At 50.2% G+C, this 27198-nt stretch overlaps 1 protein-coding gene across 1 annotated transcript in view; it reads left to right on the plus strand.

Moving 5' to 3' along the window:
- map6a (microtubule-associated protein 6a) overlaps nt 1–27198 on the plus strand; it is a gene marked incomplete at both ends in the record, with an annotated part of 48733 nt that overhangs the window by 14710 nt on the left and 6825 nt on the right. The window contains one exon of the mRNA XM_080549440.1: nt 21761–21974. Coding sequence (XP_080405566.1) covers nt 21761–21974 — 214 coding nt within the window. The remainder of the gene's footprint in view (nt 1–21760; nt 21975–27198) is intronic.

Genomic DNA, 27198 nt, shown 5'->3' on the forward strand with positions numbered 1-27198 from the left:
CATTGTTAGAAGGACAGCTTTCCTACCTCAGTCTCATTGTTAGGACAGCTTTCCTACCTCAGTCTCATTGTTAGAAGGACAGCTTTCTTACCTCAGTCTCATTGTTAGAAGGACAGCTTTCCTGTCTCAGTCTCATTGTTAGAAGGACAGCTTTCCTACCTCAGTCTCATTGTTAGAAGGACAGCTTTCCTACCTCAGTCTCATTGTTAGAAGGACAGCTTTCCTACCTCAGTCTCATTGTTAGGACAGCTTTCCTACCTCAGTCTCATTGTTAGAAGGACAGCTTTCCTACCTCAGTCTCATTGTTAGAAGGACAGCTTTCCTACCTCAGTCTCATTGTTAGAAGGACAGCTTTCCTACCTCAGTCTCATTGTTAGGACAGCTTTCCTACCTCAGTCTCATTGTTAGGACAGCTTTCCTACCTCAGTCTCATTGTTAGAAGGACAGCTTTCCTACCTCAGTCTCATTGTTAGAAGGACAGCTTTCCTACCTCAGTCTCATTGTTAGAAGGACAGCGTTCCTGTCTCAGTCTCATTGTTAGAAGGACAGCTTTCCTACCTCAGTCTCATTGTTAGGACAGCTTTCCTACCTCAGTCTCATTTTTAGAAGGACAGCTTTCCTACCTCAGTCTCATTGTTAGAAGGACAGCTTTCCTACCTCAGTCTCATTGTTAGAAGGACAGCTTTCCTGCCTCAGTCTCATTGTTAGAAGGACAGCTTTCCTACCTCAGTCTCATTGTTAGGACAGCTTTCCTACCTCAGTCTCATTGTTAGGACAGCTTTCCTACCTCAGTCTCATTGTTAGGACAGCTTTCCTACCTCAGTCTCATTGTTAGGACAGCTTTCCTACCTCAGTCTCATTGTTAGAAGGACAGCTTTCCTGTCTCAGTCTCATTGTTAGAAGGACAGCTTTCCTACCTCAGGACAGTTAGGACAGCTTTCCTACCTCAGTCTCATTGTTAGAAGGACAGCTTTCCTGTCTCAGTCTCATTGTTAGGACAGCTTTCTTACCTCAGTCTCATTGTTAGAAGGACAGCTTTCCTGTCTCAGTCTCATTGTTAGAAGGACAGCTTTCCTACCTCAGTCTCATTGTTAGAAGGACAGCTTTCCTACCTCAGTCTCATTGTTAGAAGGACAGCTTTCCTACCTCAGTTTCATTGTTAGAAGGACAGCTTTCCTACCTCAGTCTCATTGTTAGAAGGACAGCTTTCCTACCTCAGTCTCATTGTTAGGACAGCTTTCCTACCTCAGTCTCATTGTTAGAAGGACAGCTTTCCTACCTCAGTCTCATTGTTAGGACAGCTTTCCTGCCTCAGTCTCATTGTTAGAAGGACAGCTTTCCTACCTCAGTCTCATTGTTAGGACAGCTTTCCTACCTCAGTCTCATTGTTAGAAGGACAGCTTTCCTACCTCAGTCTCATTGTTAGAAGGACAGCTTTCCTACCTCAGTCTCATTGTTAGAAGGACAGCTTTCCTACCTCAGTCTCATTGTTAGGACAGCTTTCCTGTCTCAGTCTCATTGTTAGAAGGACAGCTTTCCTACCTCAGTCTCATTGTTAGGACAGCTTTCCTGCCTCAGTCTCATTGTTAGAAGGACAGTTTTCCTACCTCAGTCTCATTGTTAGAAGGACAGCTTTCCTACCTCAGTCTTATTGTTAGGACAGCTTTCCTACCTCAGTCTCATTGTTAGAAGGACAGCTTTCCTACCTCAGTCTCATTGTTAGAAGGACAGCTTTCCTGTCTCAGTCTCATTGTTAGAAGGACAGCTTTCCTACCTCAGTCTCATTGTTAGAAGGACAGCTTTCCTACCTCAGTCTCATTGTTAGGACAGCTTTCCTACCTCAGTCTCATTGTTAGGACAGCTTTCCTACCTCAGTCTCATTGTTAGAAGGACAGCTTTCCTACCTCAGTCTCATTGTTAGAAGGACAGCTTTCCTACCTCAGTCTCATTGTTAGGACAGCTTTCCTACCTCAGTCTCATTGTTAGAAGGACAGCTTTCCTACCTCAGTCTCATTGTTAGAAGGACAGCTTTCCTACCTCAGTCTCATTGTTAGAAGGACAGCTTTCCTACCTCAGTCTCATTGTTAGAAGGACAGCTTTCCTACCTCAGTCTCATTGTTAGAAGGACAGCTTTCCTACCTCAGTTTCATTGTTAGAAGGACAGCTTTCCTACCTCAGTCTCATTGTTAGAAGGACAGCTTTCCTACCTCAGTCTCATTGTTAGGACAGCTTTCCTACCTCAGTCTCATTTTTAGAAGGACAGCTTTCCTACCTCAGTCTCATTGTTAGAAGGACAGCTTTCCTGTCTCAGTCTCATTGTTAGAAGGACAGCTTTCCTGTCTCAGTCTCATTGTTAGAAGGACAGCTTTCCTGTCTCAGTCTCATTGTTGGAAGGACAGCTTTCCTACCTCAGTCTCATTGTTAGGACAGCTTTCCTACCTCAGTCTCATTGTTAGGACAGCTTTCCTGCCTCAGTCTCATTGTTAGAAGGACAGCTTTCCTACCTCAGTCTCATTGTTAGGAGGACAGCTTTCCTACCTCAGTCTCATTGTTAGAAGGACAGCTTTCCTACCTCAGTCTCATTGTTAGAAGGACAGCTTTCCTACCTCAGTCTCATTGTTAGGACAGCTTTCCTACCTCAGTCTCATTGTTAGAAGGACAGCTTTCCTACCTCAGTCTCATTGTTAGAAGGACAGCTTTCCTACCTCAGTCTCATTGTTAGGACAGCTTTCCTACCTCAGTCTCATTGTTAGAAGGACAGCTTTCCTACCTCAGTCTCATTGTTAGGACAGCTTTCCTGCCTCAGTCTCATTGTTAGAAGGACAGCTTTCCTACCTCAGTCTCATTGTTAGAAGGACAGCTTTCCTGTCTCAGTCTCATTGTTAGAAGGACAGCTTTCCTACCTCAGTCTCATTGTTAGGACAGCTTTCCTACCTCAGTCTCATTGTTAGAAGGACAGCTTTCCTACCTCAGTCTCATTGTTAGGACAGCTTTCCTGCCTCAGTCTCATTGTTAGAAGGACAGTTTTCCTACCTCAGTCTCATTGTTAGAAGGACAGCTTTCCTACCTCAGTCTTATTGTTAGGACAGCTTTCCTACCTCAGTCTCATTGTTAGAAGGACAGCTTTCCTACCTCAGTCTCATTGTTAGAAGGACAGCTTTCCTGTCTCAGTCTCATTGTTAGAAGGACAGCTTTCCTGTCTCAGTCTCATTGTTAGAAGGACAGCTTTCCTACCTCAGTCTCATTGTTAGAAGGACAGCTTTCCTACCTCAGTCTCATTGTTAGAAGGACAGCTTTCCTACCTCAGTCTCATTGTTAGAAGGACAGCTTTCCCGTCTCAGTCTCATTGTTAGAAGGACAGCTTTCCTACCTCAGTCTCATTGTTAGAAGGACAGCTTTCCTACCTCAGTCTCATTGTTAGAAGGACAGCTTTCCTACCTCAGTCTCATTGTTAGGACAGCTTTCCTGTCTCAGTCTCATTGTTAGAAGGACAGCTTTCCTACCTCAGTCTCATTGTTAGGACAGCTTTCCTACCTCAGTCTCATTGTTAGAAGGACAGCTTTCCTACCTCAGTCTCATTGTTAGAAGGACAGCTTTCCTACCTCAGTCTCATTGTTAGGACAGCTTTCCTACCTCAGTCTCATTGTTAGGACAGCTTTCCTACCTCAGTCTCATTGTTAGAAGGACAGCTTTCCTGTCTCAGTCTCATTGTTAGAAGGACAGCTTTCCTGTCTCAGTCTCATTGTTAGAAGGACAGCTTTCCTACCTCAGTCTCATTGTTAGAAGGACAGCTTTCCTGTCTCCGTCTCATTGTTAGAAGGACAGCTTTCCTACCTCAGTCTCATTGTTAGGACAGCTTTCCTACCTCAGTCTCATTGTTAGAAGGACAGCTTTCCTACCTCAGTCTCATTGTTAGAAGGACAGCTTTCCTGTCTCAGTCTCATTGTTAGAAGGACAGCTTTCCTGTCTCAGTCTCATTGTTAGAAGGACAGTTTTCCTACCTCAGTCTCATTGTTAGAAGGACAGCTTTCCTACCTCAGTCTCATTGTTAGAAGGACAGCTTTCCTACCTCAGTCTCATTGTTAGAAGGACAGCTTTCCTACCTCAGTCTCATTGTTAGAAGGACAGCTTTCCTACCTCAGTCTCATTGTTAGAAGGACAGCTTTCCTACCTCAGTCTCATTGTTAGAAGGACAGCTTTCCTACCTCAGTCTCATTGTTAGAAGGACAGCTTTCCTGCCTTCGTCTCATTGTTAGAAGGACAGCTTTCCTACCTCAGTCTCATTGTTAGGACAGCTTTCCTGTCTCAGTCTCATTGTTAGAAGGACAGCTTTCCTGTCTCAGTCTCATTGTTAGAAGGACAGCTTTCCTACCTCAGTCTCATTGTTAGGACAGCTTTCCTACCTCAGTCTCATTGTTAGGACAGCTTTCCTACCTCAGTCTCATTGTTAGAAGGACAGCTTTCCTGTCTCAGTCTCATTGTTAGAAGGACAGCTTTCCTACCTCAGGACAGTTAGGACAGCTTTCCTACCTCAGTCTCATTGTTAGAAGGACAGCTTTCCTACCTCAGGACAGTTAGGACAGCTTTCCTACCTCAGTCTCATTGTTAGAAGGACAGCTTTCCTACCTCAGTCTCATTGTTAGAAGGACAGCTTTCCTACCTCAGTCTCATTGTTAGAAGGACAGCTTTCCTACCTCAGTTTCATTGTTAGAAGGACAGCTTTCCTACCTCAGTCTCATTGTTAGAAGGACAGCTTTCCTACCTCAGTCTCATTGTTAGAAGGACAGCTTTCCTGTCTCAGTCTCATTGTTAGAAGGACAGCTTTCCTACCTCAGTCTCATTGTTAGAAGGACAGCTTTCCTACCTCAGTCTCATTGTTAGAAGGACAGCTTTCCTACCTCAGTTTCATTGTTAGAAGGACAGCTTTCCTACCTCAGTCTCATTGTTAGAAGGACAGCTTTCCTACCTCAGTCTCATTGTTAGAAGGACAGCTTTCCTACCTCAGTCTCATTGTTAGGACAGCTTTCCTGTCTCAGTCTCATTGTTAGAAGGACAGCTTTCCTACCTCAGTCTCATTGTTAGAAGGACAGCTTTCCTACCTCAGTCTCATTGTTAGAAGGACAGCTTTCCTACCTCAGTTTCATTGTTAGAAGGACAGCTTTCCTACCTCAGTCTCATTGTTAGAAGGACAGCTTTCCTACCTCAGTCTCATTGTTAGAAGGACAGCTTTCCTACCTCAGTCTCATTGTTAGGACAGCTTTCCTACCTCAGTCTCATTGTTAGGACAGCTTTCCTGTCTCAGTCTCATTGTTAGAAGGACAGCTTTCCTACCTCAGTCTCATTGTTAGAAGGACAGCTTTCCTACCTCAGTCTCATTGTTAGGACAGCTTTCCTACCTCAGTCTCATTGTTAGGACAGCTTTCCTGTCTCAGTCTCATTGTTAGAAGGACAGCTTTCCTACCTCAGTCTTATTGTTAGGACAGCTTTCCTGTCTCAGTCTCATTGTTAGAAGGACAGCTTTCCTACCTCAGTCTCATTGTTAGAAGGACAGCTTTCCTACCTCAGTCTCATTGTTAGAAGGACAGCTTTCCTACCTCAGTCTCATTGTTAGGACAGCTTTCCTGTCTCAGTCTCATTGTTAGTAGACAGCTTTCCTACCTCAGTCTCATTGTTAGGACAGCTTTCCTACCTCAGTCTCATTGTTAGAAGGACAGCTTTCCTACCTCAGTCTCATTGTTAGTAGGACAGCTTTCCTACCTCAGTCGCATTGTTAGGACAGCTTTCCTACCTCAGTCTCATTGTTAGGACAGCTTTCCTACCTCAGTCTCATTGTTAGGACAGCTTTCCTGTCTCAGTCTCATTGTTAGAAGGACAGCTTTCCTACCTCAGTCTCATTGTTAGGACAGCTTTCCTACCTCAGTCTCATTGTTAGGACAGCTTTCCTACCTCAGTCTCATTGTTAGGACAGCTTTCCTGTCTCAGTCTCATTGTTAGAAGGACAGCTTTCCTACCTCAGTCTTATTGTTAGGACAGCTTTCCTACCTCAGTCTCATTGTTAGAAGGACAGCTTTCCTACCTCAGTCTCATTGTTAGAAGGACAGCTTTCCTACCTCAGTCTCATTGTTAGGACAGCTTTCCTGTCTCAGTCTCATTGTTAGTAGACAGCTTTCCTACCTCAGTCTCATTGTTAGGACAGCTTTCCTACCTCAGTCTCATTGTTAGAAGGACAGCTTTCCTACCTCAGTCTCATTGTTAGTAGGACAGCTTTCCTACCTCAGTCTCATTGTTTGGACAGCTTTCCTGTCTCAGTCTCATTGTTAGAAGGACAGCTTTCCTACCTCAGTCTCATTGTTAGAAGGACAGCTTTCCTACCTCAGTCTCATTGTTAGAAGGACAGCTTTCCTGTCTCATTCTCATTGTTAGAAGGACAGCTTTCCTACCTCAGTCTCATTGTTAGGACAGTTTTCCTACCTCAGTCTCATTGTTAGAAGGACAGCTTTCCTACCTCAGTCTCATTGTTAGAAGGACAGCTTTCCTACCTCAGTCTCATTGTTAGAAGGACAGCTTTCCTGTCTCAGTCTCATTGTTAGAAGGACAGCTTTCCTACCTCAGTCTCATTGTTAGAAGGACAGCTTTCCTACCTCAGTCTCATTGTTAGAAGGACAGCTTTCCTGTCTCAGTCTCATTGTTAGAAGGACAGCTTTCCTGTCTCAGTCTCATTGTTAGAAGGACAGCTTTCCTACCTCAGTCTCATTGTTAGGACATCTTTCCTACCTCAGTCTCATTGTTAGAAGGACAGCTTTCCTACCTCAGTCTCATTGTTAGAAGGACAGCTTTCCTACCTCAGTGTCATTGTTAGAAGGACAGCTTTCCTACCTCAGTCTCATTGTTAGAAGGACAGCTTTCCTACCTCAGTGTCATTGTTAGGACACTTTTCCTACCTCAGTCTCATTGTTAGAAGGACAGCTTTCCATTCACCAGCCGCAGGGAACACTGCACTGCACACTGCCAAACAGTGTCTCCAAAAACCACTGCGGATGCTTTTGTCTCATATCCCACCCCTGCAGGATGCTATGCGAGCGGCAGAACTGGCTAGAATATTGTGAAGACTCAACCATATTTTAGTGGATTTAAAAATTGGCTTCTTAAAGAGCCTGGAAATCCCAGTGTTTCCACTGAGAAAGAAGAAGAGAGGGGCAGGACTTACTCTGCTCTCTTCACACTAAGCTGGCAACTGTGACTCCTTTGGCTTTAAGGATTGTTTGAAGATAAGACTTTGTAATGGAAGCTTTAAGCATTCATCTTTAGATGTTGATGCTCAATTGTTAGTCAGTTATTGCATCTAGTATGATATGTTCTACTGACTGCAGAAGTAAGATGTGCATGCTTGAAGACATTTTCCATGATAGAGAGAGAGAGAGATAGATGAGCTGATCTCCCCAGAGAGGAGACTAGAGAGTCTATTGATCAGAAGTTCTCACTGCAATATTGCCATCACAGAAAGAAGCAGTGTCATGAAATCAAGACACTGTACACTGAGATTGATTCACCTCAGTCGAGCATTGTGTATTGTATGGCATAGTATAACATTATCATTGATAATGTAACAAAGCAAATCTTTTCTCACCTCATGTGAGTAATATTAGCGCCCTGTTCACAGAAAGATTGGCTAGTTTGCATTCATAATTCTTCAACTACTTGAGCCACTACCAGTTTACTAGTTCAACATAATTCCTGACTGGTTGCCTTATGTAATGCAAGCTAGATGCCTTGTATGAGCTTCGGCTAACCATTAAGACAGTTGGCTAGTGCGTGGGTTCGGCGACTTAATCTGACAGTAATGTTGCTACCACCTTCGGCCCTTAAGCCAGAGCATGCCCTAAAAGCCCATTCATGCTTCATCAACAACAATGCAACCAGGGGTCTGCATAGGTCAGCAAAGGTCACACCAATGTCGCAGAGGAGGTTGCAGAGGAGGTTGCAGAGGAGGTTGCAGAGGAGGTTGCACAGGGGAGCGCACACCTCTCTCAATTTGTTGATGAACGACATGGTGTTGCACACTATTGATTGGTTGACAATAGAGACGGAGCTGAAGTAGGCTCTCTCTTGGCTCTCTGTCTCTCCTTTATAAAAGCAATAGCTCTTCCTCCTCGTCATCTATCACCTGCAGCTGCATTATCAAAAAAGTTTCCATTTCTCTTTTTAGTAGCAAATAAACACACCGCGTACTAGTCATACAAGTGACGCAGAAGCATGTGGAGGCCTTAAACTTCATGAGGACGAGGTGCCACAGCATCCAAAACATGTTTAAGGAGTGTGCCAGATTTTGGTTTGGCGTTACTTTTTATGAGATGTGGCTATTTGTTGTTTGTGCGCAAAATAAACCGACAAAAATCTATGTCTATTCTGGTTGAAGTGCGTTTGCCCATCTGCCCCTGGCTTGCTCTTGGTCATGCTATGTTAGTGGTGGGTCGTTCCCTGGCACTACACCACCTCTTATCAGTGCCAGTATGTCGTCATAGTGACAGTGATTTTCACAACACATCCCATCTCACCCACAGGGTCAGCTCTATGGGCAGGAAGAGCCAACAACACATCAAGACATCCAGTATTAGCCTGGGCAGGCCTCGTACATAACACACATCACATAAGAGACACCAATGATGTTTGGAAGGTTTGAATTTCACTCAAAGTAGAAGAGGAAAATATATTCGAAGACTATGATTATAGATCCATGTTAATATAATTATTAGAAGTGAGTTAAAATGTTGGTCATGTTACTTTACAGTGCAACTTTTTTATTTATTATTTCTTACAAAGACTCGACCTCTTTTTCAAAATGACGCACCAATCATCTGAGAAGTACCAAGCACACAGTGACCTGAGAGACACTAGCTTTATTGTAAGCAGTCATGCCTATGACCAGCAGCTATGTACAGTACAGACTTGTGTTTCAGTCTCTGCCTCTCTCCCTCCCCCCACTACCCTAGCCTCTGCCACCAGGCCCAGCTAGCTCTCTATGCCCTCGGCCTTGGGTATTAAGCTGTCCTTGTACTGCCGCTTCTCCGCCTGCTTAAGCACCCAGAGTGGACTTCAGTCCTCTTATGTAACCTTATGTAACCTTATGTAACCTCTCTCTCTCTGTGGGATTCCATTTCACTTCCCCTCCACTGGAGGTATCTATCTACCCACCATCCGCTCAGCCTGCTCAGCGCCTCTCTACCACCATTCATTAGGCTAGATTATGTCAGAGAGATCTTAGGTTGTTTACATTGATATAATGAGAGAATCACATTTTATTATGTGTGTCGTATCAGACAAATTGCTTAAACTTTAGAGGTTGATAGGTAATTAGGTTATATTGATAAATGTATAGGCCTAGGGTATTAAATGTGTCATTTAGTAAATGTCAACCAGTTTTATTGTTATTCTCATGATAAGCAACTATGAAATGCCAATAAAGGTTGGATATACTTGAGCAACTTTGAATGCAAAATCATTTTCAGAGGTGTCACATATTCACCTCATCTATTACAATAGAGCTGAGGCTTTGAGAACAGGCCGCTGACTGTACTATACTGTACTGTACTATACTGTACTATACTGTACTATTGTAAGGGTCTCTAGGCACAGAGGGAGGTCGACACAGAGGAACAGGTGCAGAATAGGTATTTATTTAAGTTCCGCACAGCTCAGCACCGTCACCGACGTGCTGAGCGAGTCTTTCCCCCCGCTGCTTCCCTTTCGGGACCCGCTCCGCGACACGCCCCCTCTCGGGACCCGTTCGCTCCCCGGCAGAGCTCTCGCTCTCTCCCCGCTGCTTCCCTTTCGGGACCCGCTCCGTTCGCCCGGCTCCCCGCACCACACCCCCTTTCGGGATCTCGTGCGTCCTCGCCGCGGCTCTCTCTCTCTCTGTCTCCCACAGTGCGTCTCCGTGCGGCAGGTACTTCCTGCCCCTCTCATCTCCCGAGGGAACAAACACACACAGGTTAAATAGACCAGTGGGATAACGAGTCTGATCACTGACACCTGTCCGTAATCAGCTCATTATTCCCCCCCCAACGGCAGTCTGGCTCCCTCTGCAGGCCAGAACGCGCCATGCTCCCCACACACCCCCACCGCCAGTTCGAGGCCGGGAACACAACCGGCCGATAGCCTACTCCCCCCCCCCCCCCTGCACGGGAGAGGAAATCGGCCACGACCATCTGCGCCCCCGGCCTATGAACCACCGTGAAGTTGAAGGGTTGCAACGCGAGGTACCACCGGGTGATCCTTGCGTTGGTATCCTTCATGCGGTGGAGCCACTGTAGGGGAGCATGGTCGGAGTAGAGGGTGAACGAGCGCCCCAGCAGGTAGTACCGGAGGGCGCCGACCGCCCACCGAATGGCCAGACACTCCTTCTCCACCGTGCTGTACCTGCCCTCCCGCTCCGACAGCTTTCGGCTCAGGTACAGCACCGGACGGTCGCCTCCCTCCACCTGCTGGGTCAGCACCGCCCCCAGCCCTCTATCCGACGCGTCTGTCTGCAGAGAAAAAGGAATGTCAAAGTTAGGAGCATACAAGACTGTCTCCCCACAGGGGGCGTTCTTAATCCCATCGAATGCTACTTGGCACAGCTCACTCCATTGGACCGGATCTGGGGCCCCCTTCCGGGTGAGATCGGTGAGGGGGCTGGCCAGCTCCGAAAACCCCGGCACAAACTGCCGGTAGTAGCTGGCCAGTCCCAGGAACCGCCTCACGTCCTTCCGGGTCCTGGGCCGCGGGGCGGCGGTGATCGCAGTGGTTTTATCCACCTGCGGTCGCACCTCCCCACCGCCCAGGATGTACCCCAGATACGGGATCTCCCCCCGCCCGATCACGCACTTCGCCGGGTTAGCCGTCAGCCCCGCCTGCCTAAGCGACTGTTTTGATTGATTGATTGAAAACTTTATTAGAAGATTTGCAGAAGTAGGTACATGAAAGTACATATTACATACAAGGTCAACTAACAGGATAAAAACCCAAGAAAGCCACTGGCTTATTTCAATTGGGGTCCTTGATTCTAGTAGTACTGCAGCCACCCTCTGCATATGCTGCGGCCAGGCGTCCGCATAGATGACAATGTCATCTAAGTACACCGCAGCATACGCAGAGTGCGGCCGCAGAATACGGTCCATCAGCCGCTGAAACGTGGCCGGGGCCCCGAACAACCCGAACGGAAGCGCGGTGAACTGGAATAAACCCCGCGGGGTAGAGAATGCCGGTTTTTCCCGGGATACCGGCGATAATGGTATCTGCCAGTATCCCTTCGTGCAATCCAATGTAGTGTAATATTTAGCCGTGCCAAGCCGGTCCAGGAGCTCGTCGATCCGGGGCATAGGGTAGGCATCGAACTTTGACACAGAGTTCACCCGTCTATAGTCAACACAGAACCGTACAGACCCATCGCGCTTTGTCACCAGCACGATGGGGCTGCACCAGTCGCTGTGCGACTCCTCGACCACGCCCAGTTTTAGCATAGCGTCTAATTCCCGGCTCACCACATCTCGTTTGTGAGCCGGCAGCCTGTATGAATTAATGAATTAATGAATTAACGAATGAATGAATGAATGGTCTTTATTGTCATTGTTATAGTACAGGTACCAAACAACGAAATTTGGGAGGGGGGGCTCCCCTGGTGCTAGGAAAGAAAAAAAAACTAAAAAAACAAGAAGGGAAAGGAGCTGGTTTACATAAATGAATGAATGAATGAATGAATGAATGAATGGTCTTTATTGTCATTGCTATAGTACAGGTACCAAACAACGAAATTTGGGAGGGGTGGCTAGGAAAGAAAAAAAAAGAAGGGAAAGGAGCTGGTTTACATAAATAAAGGCTATGTACACTATCCACTATACTATACTGTACAGATAAAACACTATGCTGTACTCTATGCTATGCTATACCTATTCTAACATTTCCTATTTCTCTGCAACCTTATGTACCCTAGGGTTGTCATATTGCACATAGTGTTATTGCACATTCATTTAAAGTGTCGCAGTTTGCAGCTTGAAATGTACACATTTGTGCCTCAGCACTACACCTGATTTTTCAATCCAGCAGCTGCCATCAATCCGTCCAGACTGTCCAGGGCCCAGAACCTAGGTCTTTGCTGTGTTCAGGGCCTGGATGGCCTTGGGGTAGAAGCTGAGCTTCAGTCTGTTTGTCCTTGCGAACATGGTCCTGTACCGCCTGTTCGAGGGCAGCCGAGCAAAGTGTTCGTACCCAGGGTGGGATGGGTCTCTGGAGATCTTGGAGGCCTTCCTGAGGCAGCGTGTGTTGTACAGCTCTTCCAGAGAGGGGAGGGGGCCGCCGGTGATCTTCTGGGCCGTTCTCACGACTCTCTGTAGCGCATTCCTCTCTGCGGCTGTGCAGCTGGAGAACCAGTTGCAGATGCAGTAGGTGAGGATGCTCTCCACTGCGCAGCGGTAGAAGGCCACCAGTATCTGCTGTCTGGTGTGGTCCTTCCTGAGGACTCTCAGGAAGAAGAGCCGCTGTTGTGCCTTCTTGATGATGGCTGCTGTGTTGTTCTTCCAGGACAGGTCATCCTGTATGTGCACCCCCAGGAATCGGAGGGTTGAGACTCTCTCCACGCTCCCTCCGTCGATGAGCAGGGGCAGGACCTCAGATTTTTTCTTCCTGAAGTCCACAATGATTTCCTGGGTCTTTGACTGGTTCAGGAGCAGGTTGTTAACCTTGCACAGCTTGCTCAGCTGCTCTACCTCATCCCTGTACGCCGCCTCGTCACCCCCCGAGATGCAGCCCACCACGGTGGTGTCGTCTGCAAACTTTACGATGGAGTTGCTGGGGTGGACGGGGGTGAAGTCGTAGGTGTAGAGGTTGTAGAGGATGGGGCTTAGCACGCAGCCCTGCGGGGACCCAGTGCTGAGTCTGAGGGCTGTGGAGGTGTGGGAGCCCACCCGCACCCTCTGGGGGCGGTCGGACAGGAAGTCCTTGATCCATGCACATATAGGGCCCTATTATGCACTTCATAAGTCTTAAGCAATAAGACGAGGCGGTAGATCTAAACTTAAGACGTGGAGGCGTGGTCAAGGCCACTTTGCTATTATGCGTGCGGTAGTGGGCGCCTAAAACCCGGCGCTAAGCCCAGAAATTAGTCATGGGTGTGTTTTGGGCGTCTTCTCAATCAACCCAATCAGCGTGCCAGGTGCCATTCCCTTAAAGAACCGGCTGCGTTGAGTCTTTAGCGCTATGCTATTATGGAAGTCCTAAGAAGGAGGTCAGCGCGCTTCTCTGCAGAAGAAAGTAACAAGCTCGTGCATGAGGTCAAGGCTCGTCAGTTCGCAATCTTTGCAACGGCGCGAAATCCTCCCCGAGCCGAGGTGGTGAAACAGGCGTGGGAAGCGCTCGTGTTTGAAAACGTGCATGAAGTCTAGCGCCTAAGAACTTTTCAAACCACTTCTTAGTGCTAGGCGCAAAGTCAGATCGCATAATAGCAGGGGCGCCTAACGCACTTCATTAACTTATGAACACTCCCACAATGAGTAATATATGCACGGGAGTCTTACGTCTTATGTGTGGGCGCCTAGGGACACCTGCATAATAGCAGTAGCGCGTATGAATGAATGAATGAATGAATGAATGAATGGTCTTTATTGTCATTGCTACAGTACAGGTACCAAACAACGAAATTAAGGAGGGGTGGCTCCCCTGGTGTTAGGAAAGGGAAAAAATAAAAAAAAATAAAAAACTTTTTTTTAAAAATCACAAGAAGGGAAGGAGCTGGTTTACATAAATAAAGGCTATGTACACTATCCACTATACTATACTGTACAGATAGACGACTAGGGTTGTCATATTGCACAGTAGTGTTATTTCACATTTATTTAAAGTGTCGCAGTTTGCAGGCTTGAAATGTACATGTTTGTGCCTCAGCACTACACCTGATTTTTTCAGTCCAGCAGCTGCCATCAATCCGTCCAGACTGTCCAGGGCCCAGAACCTAGGTCTTTGCTGTGTTCAGGGCCTGGACGGCCCTGTGGTAGAAGCTGTTCTTCAGTCTGTTTGTCCTTGCGCCCAAGGTCCTGAACCGCCTTTTCGAGGGCAGCCTGGTAAAGTGTTCGTACCCAGGGTGGGTCGGGTCCCTGGAGATCTTGGAGGCCTTCCTGAGACAGCGTGTGTTGTACAGCTCTTCCAGAGAGGGGAGGGGGGCGCCGGTGATCTTCTGTGCTGTTCTCACGACTCTCTGTAGCGCATTTCTCTCCGCTGTTGTGCAGCTGGAGAACCAGTTGCAGATGCCGTAGGTGAGGATGCTCTCCACTGCGCCGTGGTAGAAGGTCACCAGTATCTCCTGCTTGCTGTGTTCCTTCCTGAGGACTCTCAGGGTGTATAGCCGCTGTTGTGCCTTCTTGATGGTGGCTTTTGTGTTGTCCTTCCAGGTCAGGTCATCCCGCATGTGCATCCCCAGGAATCGGAGGGTTGAGACTCTCTCCACGCTCTCTCCGTCGATGAGCAGGGGCTGGATCTCTGACTTTTTCCTCCTGAAGTCTACGATGATTTCCTGGGTCTTTGACTTGTTCAGCAGCAGGTTGTTAACCTTGCACAGCTTGCTCAGTTGCTCTACCTCATCCCTGTACGCCGCCTCGTCCCCCCCCGAGATGCATCCCACCACGGTGGTGTTGTCTGCAAACTTTACGATGGAGTTGCTGGGGTGGACGGGGGTGAAGTCGTAGGTGTAGAGGTTGTAGAGGAGCTGAAGCGAGGTTGAAGCGCATAATAAGGGTGGCGGTAGGTCTTAACCTGGCGGTGCGTCTTAATTAAGACTTAAGACGGCAAGTTAAGAAGTGCATAATAGGGCCCATAGAGTGTGATAGTCCCAGGTCTAGTAGTTTGGTCACTAGCCTGTCTGGAAGGATGGTGTTGAAGGCAGAGCTGAAGTCCACAAAGAGCAGTCTCGCGTAGCTGTTTCCCCTCTCCAGGTGGGATAGAGTGGAGTGGAGAGTCGTCGCGATGTCGTCCTCTGTGGACCTGTGGGCTCTGTAGAAGAACTGGTATGGATCCAGGTTGGGCGGGAGGCGTGTGACTATGTGGGCCCGTACTAGTTTCTCGAAGCACTTCATGATGATTGGTGTGAGTGCCACCGGGCGGTAGTCGTTTAGGCAGCTCACCGTGCTTTTCTTCGGGACTGGGATGATAGTTGAGGTTTTCAGGCAGGGTGGGATGGTGGCCTGGGACAGGGACTGGTTGAAGATGTTGGTGAAAACCCCGGCCAGCTGGTCGGCGCAGTCCCTCAGCACCCGTCCCAGGACGCCATCCGGCCCTGAGGCTTTCCTGGGGTCCACCGCCTTCAGCACGCGTCTCACTTCATGCTCTGTGAGGGTGAGGCTGCTGAGAGCTGGAGAGAGTGGTGTTTGTGTTGTGGTTACCTCCGTTCGCCCCTCGTCGAACCGGGCGTAGAAGGAGTTCAGCTTTTCCGCCAGCAGGGGGTCGTCCTCTGCGGCTGTGAGCCTGTTGGCTCTGAAGTTTGTCATGTGCTGAACCCCCTGCCACACCCGCCTGGAGTCGTTGCTCAGGAAGCATTCCTCAATCTTCTCTCTGTGGTCTGCCTCGGCCTCCCGGATGCCGCGCTTTAGGTTAGCCCTGGTGGTGCTGTACAGCAGTGTGCCCTTCCCTGCGAAGGCGTTGTCCCTCTCATTGATCAGTTTTTGGACCTTCCCAGTCATCCATGGCTTCGTGTTGGGGTAGACCCGGACCCGTTTGTCCACGGTGGCTGAGTTGGTGCAGTTCACTATGAGGTTCAGAACCGACGACGTGAACTGTTCCAGGTCCTCATGCTCATATTCCTGCCATGAGGTGTCATTCAGGCAGATCTGCAGTGGAGCGGACCCTGCTGGCCAGGTTCTGACAGTCTTAGTGGTGATGGGAGCACTTTTCCTCATGGTAGTGTAGGCTGGGATCAGGAGGATTGACACATGGTCAGACATGCCTACAGTAGATGAGCTAGCGGTCTAGCCTTGTAAGCAAGCTTGATGTTGGTGTATACCTTATCCAGTGTTTTTTCTCCTCTTGTTGCACATTTAACATGCTGATAGAACTTCGGTAGTACTACCTTCAGGTCAGCATGATTAAAGTCTCCGGGGATTATATGGATTGTATGGCCGTGTACGTACCGTAACACCCGGTTGCGTAACTATATGATGCTCTATGAGGCGAGTACGACCGGGTATAGGGGAGAACACATCTGCGAACCTATGTTGCAATTGATCAACGTCCGCCCGCTGGTTCGCCGAGAGATGGTCGCCTAAGCAGGCCGGGGCGCTAGTACTAGTTTTTGGGACCTCCGGCCCGAACTCATCTTTCTCGGGAAGTAGCGTCACCAGGGAAACAGGGACCACGTCATTCCATTTTTTAAGGAGATTAATGTGGTATATTTGCGTGCTATCCCCTCTATCCGACCGCACTACCTCGTAGTCTACATCCCCAATTCGCCGTGTGACCACGAACGGTCCTTGCCACTTGGCGTGTAATTTAGAGCTAGACGTGGGCAGTAATACGAGGACTTTGTCTCCCGGTGCGAAATTGCGTAGTCTAGTCCCTCTGTCGTACAGCCGTTTTTGACGCTCCTGGGCCTCGAGCAAATGCTCCCGTGACATAACCCCCAGTGAGTGGAGCTTTGCTCGTAGGTCCAGGACGTATTGAATTTCATTTTTACTGTCACTAGACCCTTCCTCCCAGCTTTCTTTAATCAGGTCTAGGACGCCCCGTGGCTTGCGCCCGTACAGGAGCTCAAAGGGGGAAAACCCTGTGGAAGCTTGGGGTACTTCCCGCACTGCGAACAACAGAGGGTCTAACCACTTATGCCAATTACGACTATCTTCGTGTATGAACTTACGGATCATTGACTTAAGCGTCCGATTGAACCGCTCACACAGCCCGTCAGTGGCCGGGTGATACACGCTCGTTCGGACCGCCTTAATGTCTAATAACCCGTAGAGTTCCCTAAGTGTTCGTGACATAAAGTTAGTGCCTTGGTCGGTGAGGATCTCTTTCGGGATCCCCACCCAGGAGATGACCTGGAATAACGCCTGTGCTACACTCTTTGCAGAGATAGTACGAAGCGGTATTGCCTCGGGGTATCGAGTCGCGTAGTCTATGAGGACTAACACGAACCGATAGCCCTGTGAGCAACGTTCAAATGGCCCGATTATATCCATCCCAATCCGATCGAATGGTGCCTCTACCAGGGGGAGGGGGCACAACGGTGCCCTGGGCACGGCCGGGGATTGACTAATTGGCACTCGCGGCAGGATGCGCACCACCGCCGCACCTCTGCCCGAATCCCCGGCCAATAAAATCGAGCCATTATCCGATTGAGTGTTTTGTCGTATCCTAAGTGGCCTGCCATAGGGTTATGATGCGCCGCCTGGAATATAGCTTCCCGGCGGCTCCTAGGTACCAACAACTGGGTCATTTCCTCGTCCCTGCGAGTGTCACGACTCACTCTATACAGTCTGTCCCTAATCAATACAAAATACGGGTGGGCACGCACAGCGTCTGGCCGTACCAGCACACCATCAATACTAATCACCTGGTCATAGGCGGAGCGTAGAGTGGCGTCGCGAGACTGCTCGAGGGGGAAGTCGGCTACTGGAGGGAACGCAGGCGGCGGATCTGCGGGTGCCGGACCCACCGCCTCCTCCGGCTCCTCGGCAGCGTCGGACGCCCTCGCATCAGCGCAGAGCACTGCGCACGCCTCACATTTCCCTGTCGGTCGTGCACGCACCCCCGTGGTTTCCCCTAATACCTGCGGAAACCCAGCCCAATCTAAACCCAAAATTAGGGGGTGCATGAGGCTCGGACTAACCGCCGCCTTGACACTATATTTTTTCCCCCCATAACGAATTTCGATGGTGACCACCAGATACTTGTGACAATCCCCATGTATACACATCACCACAACCCGCGATGCCTCTAACAATGCCCCGGGTCGAACCAGGCGCTGGTGGATCATGGTCTGTTCGCAACCAGAATCCAACAGCGCCTGGTGCGTCTCGCGCTGTACCCTTACTGGGATGTAAAACGCCTGTCCTGGACGCGGGGGAGGGGTCGGACCGCCGACGACGCGGACTACCTGACCCACCTCCATCTCGGGGCAGTCCCGGCGGAGGTGGCCAGGCTGTCCGCATCGCCAGCATCCCTCCTCTACCGTCCGTGGGGCCGTCTGTGGGGTGGAGGTTGGCCCCCCGTGTGCGTTCCTCCCCCCGGTGGCCCGCCCCGTCCTCGGGGCAGGCGTTGGTGGCTCCCACCGGGGATGGGCCCGGGGCTGGAACCTGCGGTCGGGGCAGGTGGTTGTCGGGGAAGGGGTCGAGAACGGCCTCCGGCTCGTCCCGCACCCCCCTCCTCTGGGCCCGAACCCGGGGACCTCCCCCGGGTGGCTCGGTGCGGTCCAGTAGCTCGCGGAGCATGGCCCGCTGCTCCGCCTGTCCCCGCACCATCTCCGCCGCCATCACCTCCTGCGCCTGCTGCATCCGGGCCAGGTGCGCCACCACCTGGAACGATGAATCCATGATCCTCTGGGTGTGTGTGCCGACCCCCTCTCTGTGCCCCGCGTTGGGTGCCAGATGTAAGGGTCTCTAGGCACAGAGGGAGGTCGACACAGAGGAACAGGTGTAGAATAAGTATTTATTCAAGTCCCGCACAGCTCAGCACCGTCACCGACGTGCTGAGCGAGTCTTTCCCCCCCCCGCTGCTTCTCCCTTTCGGGACCCGCTCCGCGACACGCCCCCTCTCGGGACCCGTTCGCTCCCCGGCAGAGCTCTCGCTCTCTCCCCGCTGCTTCTCCCTTTCGGGACCCGCTCCTTCTGACCGGCTCCCCGCACCTCACCCCCTTTCGGGATCTCGTGCGTCCTCGCCGCGGCTCTCTCTCTCTCCGTTTCCCACAGTGCGTCTCCGTGCGGCAGGTACTTCCTGCCCCTCTCATCTCTCGAGGGAACAAACACACACAGGTTAAATAGACCAGTGGGATAACGAGTCTGATCACTGACACCTGTATAAACACTGTTATATCTGTCTGTTTTTATTGTATGTATGTGACCTATGTGTGTTTTTAATGTGGATACCGTATTCATGAACTGCACAAAGCCTGTCAAAGGAGAATAATAAAGCAATCTTGAATCTTGAATCTTGAATCTTGAATTCAAAGATACAACACAGACATGACCCCCCCAATTCACTAATTATGTATTATTAGGACAGTGTGTTGTTACCTAATGGCCTAGAAGGCTGCCTTCCCCTCATTCATGCTATCTGCATCTGGTTTTCCTGGTTTGATTGATTTGATGTTTTTTTATGTGATCTTGGCCAGCAGACTAATTGTTTTAATAGGCCTGTAGTACTTCAGCCTGCCTGGCCTCCCTCCTGTCTCCGGCCCAGTAATAATGTTACCTAATCAATACAATCCCTGCTCTCCCTGCCTTAGCACACAGAGGGAACATTTAGTTTTTCACTGTGTTTTCTGTGGCTGTCTGGTCTGGTCTAGTGTTTTTCAATGTGGTTGTAAGAGTAGGTACAGATATGATGTACTTGGTTGGGGGGTTGGAGTGTTCTGCATAGAGTGTAAATGAGAAGTCACCTAGTTAGACATTTTCTCCGGCAAGCTGATGCAGAAGTGTTAATGCATGCTTTTGTTATTACCCGTTTGGACTATTGTAACGGTCTCCTTTCTGGTCTTCCGAAGAAAGCTATTGGCCAGCTGCAATTAGTCCAAAATGCAGCAGCGAGAGTTTTAACCAAAACAAGCAGACGAACTCCTATTTTAGAGACTCTACACTGGCTTCTTGTTAAGTTCAGAATAGATTTCAAGATCTTTCTGCTTGTTTATAAAGCTCTTACTGGCACAGCACCAGAATATGTTCAGGTCTTCTGCTAGCATATGAGCCCAATAGAGCTCTCAGGTCTTCTGCTAGCATATCAGCCCAATAGAGCTCTCAGGTCTTCTGCTAGCATATCAGCCCAATAGAGCTCTCAGGTCTTCTGCTAGCATATCAGCCCAATAGAGCTCTCAGGTTTCTGCTAGCATATCAGCCCAATAGAGCTCTCAGGCCTTCTGCTAGCATATCAGCCCAATAGAGCTCCCAGGTCTTCTGCTAGCATATCAGCCCAATAGAGCTCTCAGGTCTTCTGCTAGCACATCAGCCCAATAGAGCTCTCAGGTTTCTGCTAGCATATCAGCCCAATAGAGTTCTCAGGTTTCTGCTAGCATATCAGCCCAATAGAGCTCTTAGGTCTTTTGCTAGCATATCAGCCTAATAGAGCTCTCAGGTCTTCTGCTAGCATATCAGCCCAATAGAGCTCTCAGGTCTTCTGCTAGCATATCAGCCCAATAGAGCTCTCAGGTCTTCTGCTAGCATATCAGCCCAATAGAGCTCTCAGGTCTTCTGCTGGGATATCAGCCCAATAGAGCTCTCAGGTCTTCTGCTAGCATATCAGCCCAATAGAGCTCTCAGGTCTTTTGCAAGCATATCAGCCCAGTAGAGCTCTCAGGTCTTTTGCTAGCATATCAGCCCAGTAGAGCTCTCAGGTCTTTTGCTAGCATATCAGCCCAGTAGAGCTCTCAGGTCTTTTGCTAGCATATCAGCCCAGTAGAGCTCTCAGGTCTTCTGCTAGCATATCAGCCCAGTAGAGCTCTCAGGTCTTTTGCTAGCATATCAGCCCAGTAGAGCTCTCAGGTCTTCTGATGCTGGTTTTCTCTGTGTACCACATGCACAAAAGAAGAGATTTGGTGAGGCTGCATTCTCATTTTATGCAACAGATTGTGGAATGCACTGCCAGTTTCCATTAGGGATGCAACCTCAGCAAATATGTTCAAGTCAAGACTAAAAACCCATCTTTTTAATACTGACTTTAAATTACAAAATAATTAAATTATGATTATATAATGATTGGAGCACTTTGAGCTGCAACGTTTGCAGGAAAAGTGCTATACAAATACAGGTTATTATTAGTAGTAGTCCTTATCAAGGGACCAGGCAGTCATCTGTTTTAATTAGTTGTTTGCCACCTTGGGCCCAAGAACAATGCTGATAAGAATGATGAGGGAAAGCCTTTTTTTAAAGTGTGTTGAAAATGTATGGTGGTTTTATTCAATAATAAGATAGTATAAAGGAATTCTATGCAATGTGAACAATGATTTTGGACAGTAAGGGCTTACACTGAATAAACTGCATACTGTCATCACAATTCCTTTGGCTACTGTCAGTTTGAGATAGTATACAGATGCTTCCAGTTACAGTACAGTGAACACGCTGTACTCTGTCATGTGATGATGCATTGCTCTAAAATGTGACAGCGAAGGCTGGAGCTTGTTTGGCACACGTCTATATGCTGGAGGTCAACCTGCCCTCTGTGAATGTGATGTCATGTTGACCTCCTGAGGAACTGCTTTGTGGACTATAGTGAACACCTGAGCGTGGGCCACTGGCACAGTGACCACCTAGCTCTCTCTCTCTCTCTCTCTCTTTCTTTCTTTCTTTCTTTCTTTCTTTCTTTCTTTCTTTCTTTCTTTCTTTCTTTCTTTCTTAAACGCATGCAAGCATGCACAGATGCATGGAGTACTTTTCTCTCAGAGAGCCACAACCAATCACTCTAGTAGATTCTGTATATTTCTGTATATTTCTGTATATTTCTGTATATTTCTATCACACTGGTGCTCTTGAATGTGCTAGCTAGCTAAATCACGCCGTTTTGTTTCTGAAGGTATTTGATTGCCATTCTCCCCATGTAGGACTGAGTTCAAAGCTCACAGGGATGTGAAGCCAGTGAAGATGATCCGTGCCAAGTCCCAGTACCTGCCCCCCGATGAGAAGACCTGCCTGGAGACCAGCTACAGCACGTCTTACAGGGGAGAGCAGGGCAAGGTGCAGCTCACAGACAACAAGGCTGTGGATAGGAGAAGAATACGCAGCCTGTACAGCGAGCCTTACAAAGGTGAAAGCAAGGTGAGAGGATGCTCTTCCCAGGTGCCACCGTACTGTAGCACATATTTTTTTGAGATTAGATTTATTATTAGATATTAGATTATATTTACCCATCCATGCTGGAAAAACACATTGGATATTGAAGCCAACACAACAACACAACACCCCCCTTTACAACACCCCCCCTTTACAACCCCCCCTTTACAACACCCCCCCCCTTTACAACACCCCCCCCTTTACACCACCCCCCCTTTACACCCCCCCCTTTACAACCCCCCCTTTACACCCCCCCCTTTACAACCCCCCCTTTACACCACCCCCCCTTTACACCACCCCCCCCCTTTACAACACCCCCCTTTACAACACCCCCCCCTTTACAACCCCCCCCCTTTACAACCCCCCCCTTTACAACACCCCCCTTTACAACCCCCCCCCTTTACAACACCCCCCCTTTACAACACCCCCCTTTACAACCCCCCCCCTTTACAACACCCCCCCTTTACAACACCCCCCCTTTACAACACCCCCACCTTTACAACACCCCCCCCTTTACAACACCCCCTTTACACCACCCCCCCCCTTTACAACCCCCCCTTTACAACACCCCCCCCCCTTTACAACACCCCCCCCTTTACACCACCCCCCCTTTACACCCCCCCCTTTACAACCCCCCCTTTACACCACCCCCCCTTTACACCACCCCCCCCCTTTACAACACCCCCCCCTTTACAACCCCCCCCCTTTACAACCCCCCCTTTACAACACCCCCCTTTACAACCCCCCCCTTTACAACACCCCCCTTTACAACCCCCCCCTTTACAACACCCCCCCTTTACAACCCCCCCTTTACAACCCCCCCCTTTACACCCCCCCCCCTTTACAACACCCCCCCTTTACAACACCCCCCTTTACAACCCCCCCCCTTTACAACACCCCCCCTTTACAACACCCCCCCTTTACAACACCCCCACCTTTACAACACCCCCCCCTTTACAACACCCCCTTTACAACACCCCCCCCCCTTTACAACCCCCCCTTTACAACACCCCCCCCCTTTACAACACCCCCCCCTTTACACCACCCCCCCTTTACACCCCCCCCTTTACAACCCCCCCTTTACACCACCCCCCCTTTACACCACCCCCCCCCTTTACAACACCCCCCTTTACAACACCCCCCCCTTTACAACCCCCCCCCTTTACAACCCCCCCCTTTACAACACCCCCCTTTACAACCCCCCCCTTTACAACACCCCCCTTTACAACCCCCCCCTTTACAACACCCCCCCTTTACAACCCCCCCTTTACAACCCCCCCCTTTACACCCCCCCCCTTTACAACACCCCCCCTTTACAACACCCCCCCTTTACAACACCCCCACCTTTACAACACCCCCCCCTTTACAACACCCCCTTTACACCACCCCCCACCTTTACAACACCCCCCCTTTACAACACCCCACCCACCTTTACAACACCCCCCCCTTTACAACACCCCCCCTTTACAACACCCCCCCCTTTACAACACCCCCCACCTTTACAACACCCCCCCTTTACAACACCCCCCACCTTTACAACACCCCCCACCTTTACAACACCCCCCCTTTACAACACCCCCCACCTTTACAACACCCCCCACCTTTACAACACCCCCCACCTTTACAACACCCCCCCTTTACAACACCCCCCACCTTTACAACACCCCCCACCTTTACACCACCCCCCACCTTTACAACACCCCCACCTTTACAACACCCCCACCTTTACAACACCCCCCCTTTACAACACCCCCCCCTTTACAACACCCCCCACCTTTACAACACCCCCCACCTTTACAACACCCCCCCTTTACAACACCCCCCACCTTTACAACACCCCCCCTTTACAACACCCCCCACCTTTACAACCCCCCACCTTTACAACACCCCCCACCTTTACAACACCCCCCCACCTTTACAACCCCCCCACCTTTACAACACCCCCCACCTTTACAACACCCCCCCCTTTACAACACCCCCCCCTTTACAACACCCCCCACCTTTACAACACCCCCCACCTTTACAACACCCCCCCACCTTTACAACACCCCCCACCTTTACAACACCCCCACCTTTACAACACCCCCCACCTTTACAACACCCCCCCTTTACAACACCCCCCCCTTTACAACACCCCCCCACCTTTACAACACCCCCACCTTTACAACACCTTTACAACACCCCCCCACCTTTACAACACCCCCCCTTTACAACACCCCCCACCTTTACAACCCCCCACCTTTACAACACCCCCCACCTTTACAACACCCCCCCACCTTTACAACCCCCCCACCTTTACAACACCCCCCACCTTTACAACACCCCCCCTTTACAACACCCCCCCCTTTACAACACCCCCCCACCTTTACAACACCCCCCACCTTTACAACACCCCCACCTTTACAACACCCCCCACCTTTACAACACCCCCCCTTTACAACACCCCCCCCTTTACAACACCCCCCCACCTTTACAACACCCCCACCTTTACAACACCCCCCACCTTTACAACACCCCCCCTTTACAACACCCCCCCCTTTACAACACCCCCCCACCTTTACAACACCCCCCACCTTTACAACACCTTTACAACACCCCCCCACCTTTACAACACCCCCCCACCTTTACAACACCCCCCACCTTTACAACACCCCCCCTTTACAACACCCCCCCACCTTTACAACACCCCCCCACCTTTACAACACCCCCCCACCTTTACAACACCCCCCCTTTACAACACCCCCCCACCTTTACAACACCCCCCCCCCTTTACAACACCCCCCCTTTACAACACCCCCCACCTTTACAACACCTTTACAACACCCCCCCACCTTTACAACACCCCCCCACCTTTACAACACCCCCCACCTTTACAACACCCCCCCCTTTACAACACCCCCCCCTTTACAACACCCCCCCCTTTACAACCCCCCCCCCTTTACAACACCCCCCACCTTTACAACACCCCCCACCTTTACAACACCCCCCACCTTTACACCACCCCCCACCTTTACAACACCCCCACCTTTACAACACCCCCACCTTTACAACACCCCCCACCTTTACAACACCCCCCCACCTTTACAACACCCCCCCACCTTTACAACACCCCCACCTTTACAACACCCCCACCTTTACAACACCCCCACCTTTACACCACCCCCCCCCTTTACAACACCCCCCCCTTTACAACCCCCCCCCTTTACAACCCCCCCTTTACAACACCCCCCTTTACAACCCCCCCCTTTACAACACCCCCCTTTACAACCCCCCCCTTTACAACACCCCCCCTTTACAACCCCCCCTTTACAACCCCCCCCTTTACACCCCCCCCCTTTACAACACCCCCCCTTTACAACACCCCCCCTTTACAACACCCCCACCTTTACAACACCCCCCCCTTTACAACACCCCCTTTACACCACCCCCCACCTTTACAACACCCCCCCTTTACAACACCCCACCCACCTTTACAACACCCCCCCTTTACAACACCCCCCCTTTACAACACCCCCCCCTTTACAACACCCCCCACCTTTACAACACCCCCCCTTTACAACACCCCCCACCTTTACAACACCCCCCACCTTTACAACACCCCCCCTTTACAACACCCCCCACCTTTACAACACCCCCCACCTTTACAACACCCCCCACCTTTACAACACCCCCCCTTTACAACACCCCCCACCTTTACAACACCCCCCACCTTTACACCACCCCCCACCTTTACAACACCCCCACCTTTACAACACCCCCACCTTTACAACACCCCCCCTTTACAACACCCCCCCCTTTACAACACCCCCCACCTTTACAACACCCCCCACCTTTACAACACCCCCCCTTTACAACACCCCCCACCTTTACAACACCCCCCCTTTACAACACCCCCCACCTTTACAACACCCCCCACCTTTACAACACCCCCCCTTTACAACACCCCCCCCTTTACAACACCCCCCCACCTTTACAACACCCCCACCTTTACAACACCTTTACAACACCCCCCCACCTTTACAACACCCCCCACCTTTACAACACCCCCCACCTTTACAACACCCCCCCTTTACAACACCCCCCCCTTTACAACACCCCCCCACCTTTACAACACCCCCCCTTTACAACACCCCCCACCTTTACAACCCCCCACCTTTACAACACCCCCCACCTTTACAACACCCCCCCACCTTTACAACCCCCCCACCTTTACAACACCCCCCACCTTTACAACACCCCCCCTTTACAACACCCCCCCCTTTACAACACCCCCCCACCTTTACAACACCCCCCACCTTTACAACACCCCCCACCTTTACAACACCCCCCCACCTTTACAACACCCCCCACCTTTACAACACCTTTACAACACCCCCCCACCTTTACAACACCCCCCCACCTTTACAACACCCCCCACCTTTACACCACCCCCCACCTTTACAACACCCCCCCTTTACAACACCCCCCCACCTTTACAACACACCCCCCCCTTTACAACACCCCCCCTTTACAACACCCCCCACCTTTACAACACCCCCACCTTTACAACACCCCCCCCTTTACAACACCCCCCCACCTTTACAACACCCCCCACCTTTACAACACCTTTACAACACCCCCCCACCTTTACAACACCCCCCCACCTTTACAACACCCCCCACCTTTACAACACCCCCCCCTTTACAACACCCCCCCCTTTACAACACCCCCCCCTTTACAACCCCCCCCCCCTTTACAACACCCCCCACCTTTACAACACCCCCCACCTTTACAACACCCCCCACCTTTACACCACCCCCCACCTTTACAACACCCCCACCTTTACAACACCCCCACCTTTACAACACCCCCCACCTTTACAACACCCCCCCCCCTTTACAACACCCCCACCTTTACAACACCCCCACCTTTACAACACCCCCCACCTTTACAACACCTTTACAACACCCCCCCACCTTTACAACACCCCCCCACCTTTACAACACCTTTACAACAACCCCCCCACCTTTACAACACCCCCCACCTTTACAACACCCCCACCTTTACAACACCCCCACCTTTACAACACCTTTACAACACCCCCCCACCTTTACAACAACCCCCCCACCTTTACAACACCCCCCCACCTTTACAACACCCCCCACCTTTACAACACCTTTACAACACCCCCCCACCTTTACAACACCCCCCACCTTTACAACACCCCCCA

Source organism: Nansenia antarctica (assembly GCF_963989245.1).
Source record: "Nansenia antarctica genome assembly, chromosome: 20".
NCBI lineage: Eukaryota > Metazoa > Chordata > Actinopteri > Argentiniformes > Microstomatidae > Nansenia > Nansenia antarctica.